This window comes from Pinus tabuliformis, chromosome 5_1, assembly GCF_031772625.1.
Source record: "Pinus tabuliformis cultivar Carrire ecotype Pingquan chromosome 5_1, CPIR1, whole genome shotgun sequence".
Lineage (NCBI taxonomy): Eukaryota > Viridiplantae > Streptophyta > Pinopsida > Pinales > Pinaceae > Pinus > Pinus tabuliformis.
In genome coordinates, this window is record NC_142305.1 from 950,466,679 (window position 1) to 950,484,522 (window position 17,844).

The following is a 17,844-nucleotide window of genomic DNA, read 5'->3' on the forward strand; positions in this document are numbered from 1 at the left end:
TGTTCGATTATTATTCTCGGCAAAATTCTCAGAAATTGATTACATATATTGGAAAAAATTCTCCTTCAATTCGCTGATCCACAACATAGTGATTTGCACTCCTCCAACCAACTCAACCTCCTAGCATGCGCAACTGTTAAGGCTAGTGCGTAGCTGTTACAGGCTGAATCGACCTCTCTGCGCACCCTAACTCGGCCATGAAAGAGAAGCATGCTAGCTATATAAAATCTGAGGCAATTCGACCTCTCTTCTCTGCCCTAATGCGTTGATCTAGAAAAACTCCTTTCCTGAGTTGAACACACAAAACTCTAGTACATAATTTGATTAGCCAAGTCTGTGCCCTTCGCTTTTTATAAAATCTAACCGGCCCAACCTAACTCAAGTAGGATAGCTGAGTTTGATTTACATTTTGTTTTTTTTTTTAACACATGGTGAATCGGTAACTGCCAAGCCTAATCTATAGGAGACCCAAGATCAATCCTCATAGCTGCCTCTATAACACCAGAAGTACATCCAACTACTGCAAGTCGGATATACTAAGATCCTATGATTTTGGCAAGAGCCGAGACTCACATAGCCGCCAAGATGATCATGGGGAATCTACTCCTTGAGCTGCCACCACATCAGGACATTGTACTCAATGAGATTTGAACTGCGGTATCTTGAGCTTCGCCCAAGTAGACTTACCGTTAAACCATACATCACTGTACTAGGTCGATTTACATTTCGTTACTATAAGAAAATTAGAATTTTCCTAAGTCAAAATTAAGAGAGAGTATAATTGTGCCTTAGCTTCACTTGTGGGTCCCTCTGCCAAATTTAGCACACTTCTAAATTTAGCAGAACCCTTCCATCTCTAAATCAATTAACATAAGATTCAATGGAGCTCTACATTATTTGGTGATTCTCTCGCCTATGTTCATCCTGTAATTGCAAGAATTTGGCATTACCTAAGAGTTTCTGCATTAAATTAGGTGCAAGGTTGCCTTTGCTTATGAGGTGTGTTCTTTGTCTTCCATTTGTTCTATCACCATCAACACCTGTCTAAATGAATTTTTTTTGCTAAAATTTGGATCCAGTTAAATACTCTGGTTTTATTTCACCGTTTGCTCAAACAAAGGGGTTATGATCTCCATTGTACATACCCTTTCATCTTTTGTACAGATTTTCAGAAATAAAAGATGTAATTTTTCAAAAAACATAAGCTTAAGTGCTTTGGCACAAAGGTACAAATTGAAACATTATTTTTACAGAAGTCATTACCCAAACAATGGGGAGTTTTGATGTATTACATAGTTGTCTAGTTATGTGCCTGTCTCTGAATGTTGATGTCTTACATAGTTATAGGTTCCTACTTATAGCGTCTGAAATGACCAAATCAATGTGACTGTTGAGATTGGCCACCAGTTCATCATAAGACCTGAATGTGAAATTCACTAGGGGGTGTATCTTATAATGAGTCATCGTCTTTCGCTCTTAGACAGGAAACAAAATATACCCTCTTATAGTTTGCTGCTCAGCATTTTTGCCTTATGAACAGACTTTTCTAATATCCTGTCTTGGTTGAATGACGCTTAATCCCAACAAAGTAGAGGATACTGCTATGTAATAGTCCACCTTGTCGCTGTCGCTGTGTTGAAATCACTTGATTAGAGGATAAGAAGGTGCTAAATGAATTATAGCGTGCATTTAGAGATTGTTAGTTGACTTTGACCCTATTAGAAAATACTCACAAAAATGCTCATGAAATGGTAAAAGAATATTATCATCAAGAGCTTATCTTCATGTGCAAACATGAGGTAGCTAATATAATACAAGGCTATGACTTTGCATGAATATAAATCAGAAATAGAATTATACAATCCATGTCATACATACAATTCTCGTCATTCATTCACCACTAATCATTTGTTGTGTTGAAAGCAGGAAGGTTTGATTTAGCTCGAGCATTTGAGAAGTGGGGAGGCATACATGAAGTCTCTCGTTTGCTAATGCTTAAGGGTCGGCATCCAACACGATCAGTTTCGGATTCCGTTAAACACGATAGACAGGACTTCAAGTCTCGCTGTTGCACAATCTTCCAAACTCTGAATACCCTGCCATTTAAGGCACATACACCTCGGGATTCGAATAAGCGGCTTATCACGCTAGATGAATTGGATCCAAACGAGGCCCACTGAAATTTTAATAAGAATCATTATTATTCTTTGTTATTGTACAGAATGATGATAACAGACAATGATGTGTATATGCCCATGAAAAGCTATATTTATTTGATTTTATGCATTTTGTAAAATGCTTCCATTTCCCATCATCTTAATATAAAATCCTTATCACTTTAGATAAAAATTTGATGAGATGAATCCTACTATAATTGTAAACAACAAAGTCGACCGTCAATATCAACAAAGTTATACTCGAGTTTTTTATTTCAAATGAGATAAAGTTATTTAAACCATGATGGTTTTCTAATAGTGATCACTAACACTTTTTACTTTTTTTTTCGTCTATAAATAATAAGAAGGTATTGTTGTACAACGTTCTATGTAATTTCTTTTAATCGAATTTTACCATATCAACTATATAACAATAAGTGGCTACATTGCTGTATGAAATCTGTGGTTTAATTGCTTTGTAATTGTTTGATTGGCTCAAGCCAATTACACCAAAACGCCCACACACAAAAACTCTACAAGCCGGTGAAGAACTCTAAGCTGATGACCTCTTGTTGTGTAAACTTTGCAACCTGTTTGACATAGCTTCTCAACTTCTAGAACCTTTTGCAAATCCATTTTGTTCTCCTGTAACACAATAGACCTCAACTGTCCAGATAAAAGTCATAGCAGCCCATTGTCCAGTATGTTTTATCATAAAAGAAACCTAAGCTCCAGCGAAGCAACATTTTTATCAAACTAAAAGAAAAAATCGAAAATCCAAATTAGCGAAAGGAGGCCTGGAAATTTTCAATCTGTTTCATCAACTCCTAGTTCCTAATATGTAAATCATTGACCATCAATGTTTTTGCCAGAGCAAACTACATTGACCTCTCTGCTTCAAAGAGGGCTGCTTCTTTGAACTTTGTAAGTCATTGCAGTTTTGAAATCTACCAAAACCAATGTGATTACCTCTTCTACTTCTTTTTCTTCCATGCGTTCTGTCAACGTCAGAACCTTGATTTCTGCCTGAGCTTCTACTAATTCACGATCCTATCTAAAAAGCAAGAAAAGTGTGGTGTATAAGTATATTGAAAGCATGCAACACAAAGAAACCTCGTCAATTTTTGCATGTAACAACAATGACATGGTCATACATAGTCATTTCCCAAAAGAAACCAATTATATTGACACTGTCAGACAAAATGTTCAATTACATGTTTTCACCATTCTGTAATAAATTGTTCCAATAACACTTGTATATTGTATCGCCTTTTGCTGGTCATATATTCATGTTTCACAACTTCAACAAGATTCTCCAAAGCATGTTATTAGGACAAATAACCTAACAAATATAAAATAACAATAACAACATTGTGCTTATAACAAAATAAATACAATAAAATATATAAAATTTGCAATTTGATATATATATATATATATATATATATATATATATATATATATATATATATATATATATATATATATATTTTTTGAAGGTCACAAATTCTTAGGCCCTTTTATATAATATAACTTAGTAAATTAGTGGCTTAAAAATTTGTGCCCTTTAAGAAGTTGGAGAGATGCACCGTTATCACGCAGCGTACTTTTTGGGATGGTTGTCCTCATGGTATATCAAACACCTTGCTCATCTACAATGTATTTCAATTATTATGACTATGGTTATGTCAAGATACTTGGAAATATAATTCCTACTTGTTTTAGTTGTGATGCATTCTATGTACAGGAGTTTGTTCCTAATGTTTAGGAGTTGTTGAGATCTAGATGTTTCCTAGATTAGTGTGTGACTGAGATATTCTTTCAACAAATTGATTGTGTCCAAGACAATTTCCCTATCTTGAGATAACACTTCATATATATATATATATATATATATATATATATATATATATATATTTCATCAATAGAGATAGAAAAGTGTGCATTATCAAAATCTTTGTTGGTATCAGATCCCATATGGACCTGGGCCTTGGCCCCTCCCGGGCCTAGGGAAATAGAGTTTGGTCAGTGTTTGTTTGTTTGTTCATTCATTTTTGGTTTTTCCATTCATTCGGGCCGAGCTTAGCAAAGTGTGGACAAGTGTTTCCACAGTTTTAGAAGTTTTGTGTTGACTGTGTTGCTGTGACTTTGGAAGGGTTGTCAGCCCACTTGTTGACAAGGTTGACCAGAGAGGCATGTGACGGTGCCTCTAACCTACGCATTGTTGAAATTTCTAAGTCTAACCTATTAGAAATTATTCCTACACTATCTAGTTTATTTCACCTACTTGTTTAATTTCTTAACAAGTTATTTAACCATATAAATACTGAAAATAAACACAAATGCAATCTCAACCATCTACATATCATCAACTGAAAGAAATAGCAAACACACAAGGGACACCGTTTTTTTTGGACAATTGTCCCTGGAGAAACCCAACTTGGGAAAACCGATGCACCAATTCTGAGGTTTTTATTATTAAGCAGCTTTTCTTGAGTACAACTTGGTGCCAAACTAGCTCACTTAACAAAGAAATCAACCTGGCAATGATATCTCTCTTCGGAAGCAGATATTTGGCAAGCCTGCTCCACGAAAAACTCTCCAACGCTTCCCTGAGGCTCAGCGTCATCCCTCTTAGCCTCTGCGTCATCCTCCTAATGCTCTACGCTGGCTCTTTGGCCCTCTGTGTCACTCACGCGGGCCTTGGTAGCCTCTACGCAATCCCTCTGGTCCTCTGCGTGGCTCCTGTTGGCTCTGCGTAGCCTTCTCTGCCTCTGCGTTGGTCTTTCGGCACTATGTCTACCTCTCTGCTATGCACTCACTGCCCCTCACTGCAACTTTGATCACTTATTCGATTTCTCTCAACAAACCTCGCTCCAGAAAATCGAACTGACTAATCAATCTTGGTGTATCTCCAACTAGCCCTCAAGCCTCCTCTTATAGTTTTCTGTTGAGTCTTCAACGACCGAGATTAAATCTCTAATCAACGGCTAAGATTAGATTTGGCTTGATCCATGTCATTTAGAACCTTCTCACCCAGTTTTATATTAATACCCACTAATATTTTAATTTTCCTAAGTTTAGACTTAGAAACTCCATTAAAATATTAATTATTTTAATATCTCTCTAACTGGGTGGAATTTCCCCAAACCATTTCTGGGTCTTGGAGATCTCATGCGCTTTAGCCTCTCCACCAATTTTCATGGTTAGAGCACATCTGATGCTACCCCAAATCAACATGCACCTGGAGAAGAGATGACTGCTATGGAGAAGGACTGACAATGCCTCCAACCTGCGCATCTGGAGAAGAGTTGTGTGCTTTAGAGAAGGATTGATGGTGCCTCTAGATCGATTTGTGTTTGTTGGATGAGGTGTGTTGACGTTGTAGACCCATGGAAGGAGAGTTGGGAGAGTTGCTTCATCTGAGACCGCGATCTGGACCTTGATCTTGTGTAGAGCAACTGGTTGAAGTTTGGTGTTGCTATCGACTTGTGAGTAGAGTTTTCTGCGTGGAGGTTGGGCACTAGAGCCGACTGGTGGAACGGTTGAATTTTTCTTCAAAGGTCCAAAGGACAGTGTTTGGTCTTTAGTCGTGGATCATAGTGCTTGCAGTGTTTGGAGAAGTCGTTGGTGCTGTGAGAAATAACCATTGTGCTACTTGTGAAAGCTCAATCACGAATATCTAGATATATTTCAAAATCTAGGTTGTGCGTGTGAAGTGGTGATCAGTGATGTCATTGCTTGTAGCATAAAGTATTTTGTAGCGATTCATATTTGATATCCACTTGTTGAGATCATGAAAATATATATGCCCAACCATGTATAATGTTTGTAGATTTGGGTGTTCTTGGAGAACAACGTCGCCATTATTATCTGAACAAGTATAGGAGGAGGTTCAAAAAGATGCAGAGCCTAACTAGACATGCAGTTCATCTTCTCAGAGGTCAACACTTCACGCCTCAGCACGATTCAATTTTGGATCATTCACAAGTTCAAGGAATCCACATCGAACCAAGAGCTCGGGAGAATGTCACACAATATAGTATTAGGCAAATGCACAGAGCTAGAGACATTCTCATAAGTGGTTTCGTCGATTTGCGTCTTCAATTGGATTGCTATTGGAAATTATCACTTTAACAGTGATCAAGTCCAATTCATCTTACATTGGAGGAGGGGTTGAGTCAGATTCTTCTTACTCTCCTCCTCTGGAAAATGCTGAATTTGAGGAGAAAAATGACAGTAATGGTGTTCAAGTGACAGTTGATAACAATGAGACCAATCAACCATATGGGAACGCTTCAGAAGTCCCTACTGGCAGCGGCGACAAAATCAACATTCACGTTTTGGAGTTTGCACCTGGTGGCAATGTTATGAGTGCCTTATCTAGTTTCTATCAAAGGCTTCAAGTCAGAGGGTTGTGCCTGCTGAGCGCCATAGGAACTGTGGCTAATGTGACCATCTGGCGGGTTGGTTCAGCATCAAACTTACCTGTAACTTTGTTAATGAACTCGAGAAAAGGTAGTCTACATGAAAGTCGTCGCCTTTGGATTAGGAATGCCAAAGTGACTTGGAATATAATAAAGAATTTACATCACCAATAAATCTATTGCAAGTCATGAGATCTATTGCAATGAAATGATAGTGTGGAACAGGCTAGTGTTTAGCGATGCAACATTAATAGCTAGATGAGATAGAAATTTGGTTGTTTATGGTTGCTTGTTTCTAAGCATCATTGTTTGTGCATGTTTGTGGTAAATGATAATTTTTATGGTGAATTAATCTTGGGATTAAAATCAATATATATATATATATATATATATATATATATATATATATATATATATATATACATATTGAGATTAGCCACCTCAATATGAAGTTATTTTTGTTAGAATTGGCTACTCTAACAAATGACAGGAAAGTATGGAGATCCAAGATTACTATCAATAATGTGGATGAACAGTTTCATGACATAGCGAAGATCTCTTTGAAATTTTGTCCAAGGATAGCAGGTAACAGGGTGTGGCACAAACAATGTTTTTGGAAGCAATATGTAAGCAAAGTGTATTGGTTATGGCAGCAAAGATGTTGAATAGGGATGGACAACAAAGATAAAATTGTGTGGAAAAATAAAGCAGACTCAATATTATGTTGTAATGTGAATCACACGTGTTAGTAAGCAAGTATGATGTTTTGTAGTGGCCTTTGAAAAGTATGTATCTGGTAACTCCGTGAGTTGGAATGTGTAATGTAAGCCTAATTAGGCATGTGTACCCCCATAAAGTTCATTGTAATCCTAAAATCAGTGTTGAAAATATTGGTATCGGCAAAATATCGGCGATGGTCTAGAAAACATCTTATCGGCGATATTGGCAAAATATCGGCAAACATAAAAATGCATAATATATTCATTTTTCATATTTTTAAACTTATAAAGCAATAACAACATGAAATAAACACATTGGCACATAAATATGAAGAAAGCACGAATATATATGATGTAGTGGATGTAAAATAAAAATGATGAATGAAAGGCGATACCAAACCCTGTTGATCCCTGGTAATTGTCCAATCAAGGACTCAAATGTGGAGAACCAATACAAAATAACATCACATATATAAAAGTATCTCATCATCATGAATTATAAACTTATATGTAACAAAACAAATAAAACTATCAGCGATCTATTTGGGATCACTGCCCTTTCCCTAGTAGCTATATTTTTGTCATTTTCATCAATTGTTTCAAGAGCTTTTTGTATAACCTCCACACTAGAAACCATACAAGGCATTACATCATGTTCAGAGAGTTTAGCCAAATGGTATTTCAATCGCGTAATCCCTCCTTCCATCTTGCTCCCACACAATTTGCATGATAGATATGTCTGATTTGTCCCACCATCAAGCTCCCCATACTCCCAAAATTGGTCCAAGGCTTTTGGCATATTTTTAGTGAACTAATTAAAACCCAGGGCACCAAAAAAACAAAAAATTGGCATTAAACACCCTTTCACAAAAAATAATAAGTAATAAGTTAATAACCATCTCATTTAAAAAAAAAAAAAATTACTACATTATTTGCAATGTGAATGAAAAACGACAATAAGAGGATGCATAAGAAAGTTAAAAAAAATGAAGCTTATTGTCCAAATATGGAGAAAACCCTTGCATTGGCTCATGGGCATGAAAATCATAGCAAATGGAAAAAAAACAAAGCAAAATGTTGGTAGGCAAAGAGGCAAGCAAGCATAATCCTAAATCTATAAAAACAATCATTAACATATGGGTTTTTAAGAACATGCATGTTAATGGAAGAAATGAATTTTGGCTCACTCGTTCTTCAATCTTTGATCCACAAAAAATTCTTAGTTGGTGATGATAATGGTTGTTTGATCCTCAGTCCCTCCTTGAAAACCACCACAAAGCTCTTCCCCTTCCTTCTCCAAGACTCAGAAATGAAAATGACCAAATTCCCTTTCTAGCCGCAACCCAGCCTACCCGGCAATTTTTTATATCATCGCGCAATATTTTGTCGAGATATCAGTGATATTTCAGAAATATTGCGATATTTTCTCAACGATATTTCGGCTCACCGAAAATATCGCGATATTTCCAAAAACTGCCAATATCTCAACGATATTATCAACACTGCTTAAAACCACTTTGGAAGTGCAGGTTTGTGGTAAGTCGGAAACCACTTTGCAGTATAGGTTTGTGGTAACCGAGAAACCACGTGTGAGAGTGAAGTGGACAAGGATTCTTGTAGGCATGGTTTAGGGTCAGCGGGAAAAACCCCAGGCATGGTTTAGGGTCAGCGGGAAAAACCCTGGGCATGGTTTAGGGTCAACCGGAAAAACCCCGGGCATGGTTTAGGGTCAGCCGATAAAACCCAGAGCATGGTTATGGGTAATTCAAAAAAACCCATGATGACGATGATGGAGGGGGGTTTACAGGTATAGGTACATGTATGCAGATAATGGTTGACAAAACCATATATGCGAAGGGCATCCTATTAGACTGACAGTTGCAGCGGTTGGGCACCCGTGCATTTTGGTAGATGATTGTTCCTTTATATGGAAATCAACATATTTTTTTAATCATATTTGTAAACACTAGGACCACAACTAAACTTTGTTGATTGAGATTGAGACAAGCAGTCATTAAGGAGGCGACTTGGAAATATAATTCCTACTTGTCTTAGTTGTGATGCATTCTATGTACAAGAGTTTGTTCCTAATGTTTAGGAGTTGTTAAGATCTAGATGTTTCCTAGATTAGTGTGTGGTTGAGATATTCTCTCAACAAACCGATTGTGTGCAAGACATTTCCCTATCTCGAGACAACATTTCATATATATATATATATATATATATATATATATATATATATATATATATATATATTTCATCAATAGAGATAGAATAGTGCATTTTCAAAATCTTTGTCAAAATTATTATGACTATGATTCTGTCAAGATCAAGATATAGATAATTTTTTTAAGAGTTCTTTTACTTAGCATGAAGCAATGTCGCTTCAAAGAAGTGTACTTTTTCATTGTGCCAAGTCCAGAAACGATTCCAACTACTTGGTCATTATTAAAATATGACATGTTATTATCCCATCGAAGAGGTGATATGTTGAATCATATCCACCAATTTATAATAAAAAAATAAATATCTATTATTTGAAAGTTATATCATAATTGCCACACCATGTACTCTGCATGTAGACGAAGGACCGATACTTGTTTACGACACAGTCAACCAATCTTAACTGTATAGCAATGAGCACCAAAGAGAAAAACATATGGCAAGCAAAATCATGGGTCTCTTGTCAGTAAATCCCACAGGAAAATACCCTATTAAATATGTTCTGTAGCACAATCGTTATTGAAAAAATCCCAATGAGTTCAATGAGATGGTGAAGCAACAATAAGCATATCTTAGATTCTTTTTTGTGTTCAAGTTTTTTATAAAAAAATTATAAGTCTCTCAATCATCTATCGACAATGATGAATCAATCGCATTTTGTTATTTTATGCATCGACGTTTCGAACCATCCTCTGTGGTACATCATCAGGATTTAGATTTGTGAAGAAGTCAGAGACAGATGAAGATAAATAAATAAAGGTTAAGGTGGGTAGTATAAGGAGTCGACAAGTTTTGATGAAGGTAAGGTTTTTTTTTTTTTTTTTTTTTGCAATGAAGAAGTCAGACCTTACCTTTCTCAAACGTTGTAGAGACGCCTCCATTATTCCTCCATTTGCCTGCATTAAGCACAACCTGAAAAACTACAGAAGCAACCACATTTTCACCAAAACCATCCATTCACTCATTTGCTCAGAGATTAGCAAATTGCGGTCAGAACTGAATCTATTAAATGAGAAAGCTCTTAAACTACACCTGAAATTATCTAACCTCATTGAACCAACACTATGGTCCAGAATAGACTCATGCGTAGCTCTTAAATCCATTAAATCTGAAGAATGTAAAAAACAAAAACAAGCCCTGAAATTTGAAAGATTAGAAAAGAAATCAGGCGCTAGTACAAACCCCTCCGTAGCTGCCATACCTCACACAGGTTCCAGAATCGTACCTACGCAGATATCATTTCTTAATTCCCTAATCTCGAATAATGAAACACACTGTAGCACTGGGAATGAAACAGCGTCTAAATCCATCTCTGGAGGCATTAAGATGGAAGATCACAAAGAATCCAACAATTACATCGCTGAAGATAACGCACATCCAATGGAGAATGCACATTTGCTAAAGAACGAAACGCTGAACAACATGGAAAACAGTGGATTCACACAAACAGATGTGGTTTATGCATTATTGTATCAAGAAAACGATGCCAGTGAGGAATCAGAAGATAATACGCTGTATCCACATTCGATTCTCACAAAAACAGCCAACAGAAATGGAACCATCACAAACGATACTATTACTGGTTGTAAGATGCTGGAGAGCGCTTATCCGATAGAAAATACAGCACTGCATATACCGAATAGCATGGAAAACGAGGGAACCCTGTCACAAAAACTGCAGGTAAATAATAGTACCGTGCTACTAGATGTGTTTAATATTGAGTCATCGAATCTAGGGGATGATAAGATTGGGGGAATCAAGCTTCCTCATTCTTTGAACAGCCATATCTGGACCGATACATCACATGACAGCGAGATCAGCAGGAACAGAAGCAGCAATATAAATAATGAAACAGTGAACAACAATTTCGATATTAGCCCCAACGAAGATTATAATAAGTCCCCTCATGAAGACATTAATCTCATGTTGGATGACATGAGTGAGGACAGATTAAAATCTCAGCAAATTAAAATAAACGGTCAGACAAAAACATCCGATGAAAAAGTAAGTATAATAAATCTCTCAAACACCCACATTGACGAAATTACTATAGGTTTGTTAGAAAAAGGCTTGAATTTTGCTATTTCTCCTCGCACCATCCCCAAAGAAGATATTTTGTGCAGCATAGAATATGGGATCAAGGACATGCTTGACAACATCAAAGAAATCATAAGACAGGATTGTTCCATAATCCTCTAGAAAAGCTAAACCACCCATAAGCAACATCTCAAAACAAGAATACCTAGCTCTCAAAACTTTAAACCAAAATCCTGACATTGTGGTCCTAAAGGTGGACAAAGGAGGTGCGACGGTTATAATGAACACAAAAGACTACAATGAGAAAATGCTAGACCACTTGACCAATAGTGGTTGCTACATCAAATTAAAAAAGAATCCCATAAGGAAGATATCCAAGAATGTCAATAACTTAATAAAATTCAGCAATGAACACAATATGAAGAATCTTATTGAAACCAACCCCTACACCCCCAGGATATATGGAGCCCCTAAAATTCACAAAGAAGGTATACCTATTAGACCCATTGTCAACACGATTGGAGGCCCTACTTACCACCTTGCGAAACATCTTGCTAAAAAGCTCAAACCCTTGGTGGGTAACACTAGCTCCTTTGTCAAAGATTCCAATCATTTCATAAATGAAATCAAGCAGATAAAACTAGACCAAGATGACATCTTAGTGAGCTATGATGTAAAAGCCCTCTATACCAACATTCCTATAGATGAAGCCATGGATGTTGTTCACAAAATCACTGAACCTAACACAGCTAAATTGGTGGAAATCTTGGTTGTCTTCCCTTTCTTGATATCCTTATCAAAAGAAAGCAAGATGGCACAATATCTCACCAGGTCTATCGTAAGAAAACACACACTGAACATTACCTGCATGCTAACTCTCACCATCATCCGGCTCAGAAACTTGGGGTGCTAAACACTCTAGCCACAAGGGAAATCTGTATTTCAGATCATGATAATTTTGAGCAGGAAAAGAACCACCTCTTGGATGTTTTCAAAAAGAATGGATACAAAAGACACCAAGGTATTAAGGTTTTCAAGAAAGTTGAGAATCCCATAAACAAACAACACAAGGATGATTATGCTGGTACAGTTCACCTTCCCTACATTCTAGGCACCACTGATAAGATTTCACACATCTTAAGAAAGAACAACATAAAAACCACTTTCAAACCTATGAAAACAATTAACAAATGTCTCAAATCTGTAAAAGATCCTATTGACCCTAAACACCACAAAGAGGTCTATTTGGTCCCTTGTTCATGTGGCAAAACATACATTGGTGAAACTGGCCGGTCTTGATCCGGATTTAAACAGGAACGCAACAAATTACAGAGATAACCATATACACAAAGATGCAGCGGAAATAATACTTCATTTCATTAATGGAAAATACTGAAATATGCTTACAACCAGAAATGGAAATAAACCAGCTAGGGCGATGGTAGCTTATCTCTGAGAAGAGATGTGATGGCTACATGCCTCTGAACTGTGTTTCAATGAGGCTCGAAGGCCTATTTATTGTTGAGAAACAATGGAAAAACCCTTAACATTCCAAAACCTAACCCTAGGAGATGAAACGCCAAACTGTGGGCCCCGTTTGGGGTAAATTGGTACATCAACTTCCCGGGGTCGTAACTTTGGCATATGATCTCCGTTTGACGCGTACAATAGCTCATTAGAAAAATCTATCCGAGCACTATCATTGTTGGAACAAGAAACATCAGTCCATTCTATGGACCCATGTTGCCCCCGGATTCCCCAAAAAACGTCGTTTAGGGCCTCAAAACGGCTCCGGAAGTTCAGGACCCAAAAAACTGCTAAAAATAGTAAGTTGTGCTACAATTAAGGAAACTGAAAATGCTGAGAAAGACAATGGTGGGGGTCCAGGTGGGCTTGGCAGGTGGCCACCAATATCCACCTGGATCATTCCTCCCCCCTTAGGAAGCAATGGTCCCCATTACGTTGAGCTCCTCCATGAGGTGAGGAAACTTCTGCTGAACTTGTTCCCTGGTGAGCCACTTGCCCTGCTGAAGGAGTTGGCCTGCTTTGACAACTCGATACAGTTGGATATTCTGTTGGCGAGTGTTCTTGATCTGTGTGTCCATGATTCGATCAGTTGCAGCTTGTTCCATGCAATCTGGATTTAATTCTGTGGGTTTGAGCTGTTCTGCAATGTCGGATGTGTCTAGCAATGGTGGAAAGTATGGTCGAAGGCGGTCCACATTGAACACTGGGTGCAGGCCAAGGAATGGGGGAATGCTGAGCTCAAATGCATTGTCTCCCATAGCCTTAGTAATGGTGTAAGGACCATATCGGAGTGGTCTCAATTTTCGATAGGCTCCAGTAAGGCGTTCCTTTTGCAAATGCAACCAGACTTTGTCGCCCACCTGAAACTTGTGTGGCACCCGATGTTGATCATGTCGTTGCTTGTACTTGGAATTTGATTTCTCAAGAATGTCATGGACCTGCTGGCGAATATGTTGGATGCGCTCAATGAAGCTGGTGGCCTTATCTGTTTCGGACTGGACATGAGCTGAATTCATGTGAGTAGCTGCAAGTGGCATGGCCACATCAATGGGGCATAGTGTCTGGAATCCCAAACCCACCTAAAAAGGGCTATGGCCAGTGGAGCTGTGAAGAGCTCGGTTGTAGCTGTGCTGAACATAGGGGAGGCTCTCGTCCCATGTGCGGGGATGCTTTGAGTTATACATGTGCAGAATGTGCACAATCATCCTATTGACAACCTCTGTCTGGCCATCAGTTTGAGGATGGAAGGTTGTGGACTTCGTGAGTTTGGTGTCCAGCATTGACCAGAGACTGGACCAAAATGTGTTGAGAAACCGACTGTCCCGATCTGAGATGATAGACTGTGGGATCCCAAAGTGCACCCACACTCGTTCAAAGAAGAGTTTAGCAGTGGCTTCTGCTGTGATATTCTTCTTGTAGACCATCATAATGGCCATCTTCGAGAACCTGTCGACGACCACAAAAACACAGTCATTTCCATGCTTACTGGAAGGAAGGCCTGACATGTAATCCATGGAGATGGATTCCCAAGGTCGACTAGGGGTAGGCAACGAGGTATAGAGGCCTTGCTTCTTAATGGTCGGTTTGGCAATGGCACAGACAGTACATGATCGGATGTACTTCCCAACATCCTGTCGAAGATTCGGCCAATAGAAATATTTTTGCAGTACTGCCACTGTTTTCTCGACCCCGAAATGCCCAGCAGCCCGACTGTAGTGTGCTTCCCAAATCATCTTGGCACGCTCGCTTGAAGGAACACAAAGGTGACCGAGGTGGCATAATAGGGCATCCTTGAGGTGAAAATCTGCAACATGCCGACCCTCCAAGAGTGTCTGGTATGTGTGGCCGAATTCTGGGTCGCTTTTGTAGAGGAGTGGCCAATCCGAAGTCTCGTGCCCACAAGAGTTGAGCACGGTGGTCAGCGCCATGATCGGTGGTCGACTGAGGCAATCTGCAACATTATTGGTGCTGCCCTTTTTATACTTGATATTCAAGTGAAACTGTTGCAGGTATGTAGACCACTTATGATGGCGATCATTCTGCAATTTCCCTTGGGTCTGTATGAACTGCAGGGGTCGGTGGTCTGTGTGGATGACCGTTTCCTTCCCCAAAATGTAATGCTTCCATTGTCGGCAGGCCTGTACAATGGAATACATCTCTTTATCATAAGTGGGGTACTTCCGGACTGTGTCTGAAAGCGTTTCACTGTGATATGCCACTGGATGTCCATGTTGAGTAAGGACTGCCCCAATAGCATAGTCAGAGGCATCTGCTCGACCTCAAATGGTTGTTGTAAATCTGGTAACGCGAGCACTGGTGCCGTGCAGAGGCGATCCTTCAACTCCCTGAATGCCTTCTGTTGAGATTCAGACCAAAAGAATTTTGCTTTCGCCCCTCCCTTGGTGACTTGACTCAAGGGCCAAGAAATATGAGAAAACCCCAGCACAAACCTGCGGTAGAAGTTGGCAAGACCTAGAAAGCTGCGGAGCTCTGTTAGAGTGGTTGGAGAGGGCCAATCCCGAATGACTTGGACCTTGGCTGGATCGACATGCACCCCCTGTTCATCAATGATGTATCCCAGATACTGAACCTCGGTCATGCCAAAAGTGCATTTCTCCAAATTGGCACATAGCTTGTGTTGCCGCAGTGTTTGGAGAACCTGTCGGATGTGGTGGAGGTGCTCTTCCCAACTCTGGCTGAAGATCAGAATGTCATCCAAGTATACTACTACAAAGGAGTTGGTGAATGGCCGCAAGATGTCATCCATTAGCCTCATAAAGGTTGCAAGAGCATTCGTCAATCCGAAAGGCATGACCAACCATTCGAAGAGGCCCTCCTTGGATTTGAAGGCAGTCTTCCACACATCTGAGGGTTCGATTGGTACCTGGTGATATCCTGACTTCAGATCGATCTTGCTGAAATATTTCGCCCCCTTTAGTTGGTCTAGGAGGTCATCAATCCGCGGGATCGGGTACCTATTACGGACAGTGATCTTGTTCAGCGCCCGATAGTCAATACAGAGTCTCCACGTCCCATCCTTCTTCTGTACCAACACGATCGGGCTCCCACAGGGCGATGAACTCGGACGGATGTGACCTTTCTGCAGGAGCTCCTGAATCTGCCTCTTGATTTCATTGTTCTCCAGAACGGAGCGCCGATAAATTGGTCCATTGGGTAGCGGCGCACCTGGGGTCAGATCGATGGAGTGCTTGACTTGACAGTGCAAAGGAACCCCTGCCGGGGAGGTGAAGATGTCTTCGTACTCCTCCACAATCTTGTCCATCTGTAGCTGTCGTGCAGAGGGACCCCGTTTGGAGGCCGCGGCCACTGTCTTCTTCTTCCCTTGAGGGCGTATCATCAGGAAAACAAATTTCCTGGTTTTGGAAATGATCTTACTGCATTGTTTTGCAGTAATCAAAGAGATGGCGGCAGGTGGTGCTACCTCTGGTATCCTGAACAACTTGTTTCCTAATGTAATAATAACAGCACGGGGCCTTGATTCATACACAGCATGTCGCTTCCACAAGTATGGTTGTCCTAGTAATACATCACAAACTTCAAGGGGAGCAATGTCACACAATACCTCATCTGTGAAGGGCTTGATGTTGTATAGAAGGCGACACTGCTGGCTCACTCGAAGATCTCGCCCTTGGTGAAGCCACCCAATGGTGTATGGTTGTGGATGTGTTGTGGTCGGTAAGCCCAACCGCTTCACGACCTCTGCCGAAATGAGGTTCTTTTGACTCCCGCTATCAACAATGAACTGTATCGGGGAGCCCTTTACCCACATCTGGGAGTGGAAGAGGCGCTCCTCCTCCTCTGGATCTTCGGGTTCATTTTTCTGGATCTTTGCGGTAGCAACAGTGGCGCTGGGATCTACATCAATGATCTGCTTCCCTTTTTCATACCCCTTATCGGGTTCTGACTCAGAGTCGGAACATGCATCTGATTCTAAAACCTTTAGCTCAGCCACCAGTGACTGCTTGGCCCGACACTCACTTGTGTTGTGAGTGGAGCTCTTATGGAACTTGCACCATTTTCTAGTGTCCTTTCTCGGCTTCGCGGCATTGTTCTTTGCTTGCAGCTTCGGCTGGTTGTCTTGGGCTGTCCCGCCTTGGCTTTGTCCTTTGTTCTGTGGTTTAGGGGCACCTTTCCCCTGCTTTGGATTCGGAGATCCAAAGTCTCGCTTCTTTTGTTTAAACTTCTGCTCGACCTTGACGGCATACCGGTATGCTGCGCCGAGCGAGGGGATGTTTAGGAATTGTATTTCTCCTGGATGTACTTGTGCAGGCAGCCACGGTATTTGAGTATCAAATGTTGCTCCGAATCCTTGATACCCAACTTTGTGCGAAGGGTATGGAAAAGATTGGTGAACTCCGGCACGTCTTGGTCCCTTCCCTGCCGCAGCGTGGTCCACTTTATGTATTCATCCTCATAGCTTCCGACAGGGTAGTATTGCTCCTTGATGGCATCCCGGAACGAATCCCAAGTGGGTGCGGCTGAAAATAGTGAGCCAGTACTTTCATCCTTCTACTCGCAGTAGGTTTCCCACCAGTCCTTGACGTGGGGGGCTGCTTTGAGAAGAGCAAAATCAATCTTTTCCCGACTCGAAAATTCATGAACAGAAAAATAGCCCTCTAGCAGATTTAACCATTTATCTACCGCATCAGCGTCTATCTGACCCTCGAATATGGGGATTTCAAAATTAACTTGTACCTTAAAGGGTGTGGCGTTTCCAGAGGAGCTGCTGGAAGC

General features: G+C 40.0%; 1 protein-coding gene across 1 annotated transcript in view; it reads right to left on the reverse strand.

Moving 5' to 3' along the window:
• LOC149167919 (transcription initiation factor TFIID subunit 1-like) overlaps positions 1–10,847 on the reverse strand; it is a 153,614-nt gene extending 142,767 nt beyond the window's left edge. The window contains exons 1-3 of the mRNA XM_089430632.1: positions 10,751–10,847; positions 10,573–10,633; positions 10,377–10,437 (exon numbers count right to left, since the gene is read on the reverse strand). Coding sequence (XP_089286758.1) covers positions 10,377–10,437; positions 10,573–10,633; positions 10,751–10,847 — 219 coding nt within the window. The remainder of the gene's footprint in view (positions 1–10,376; positions 10,438–10,572; positions 10,634–10,750) is intronic.
• Between the last annotated feature and the right edge of the window lie 6,997 nt (positions 10,848–17,844).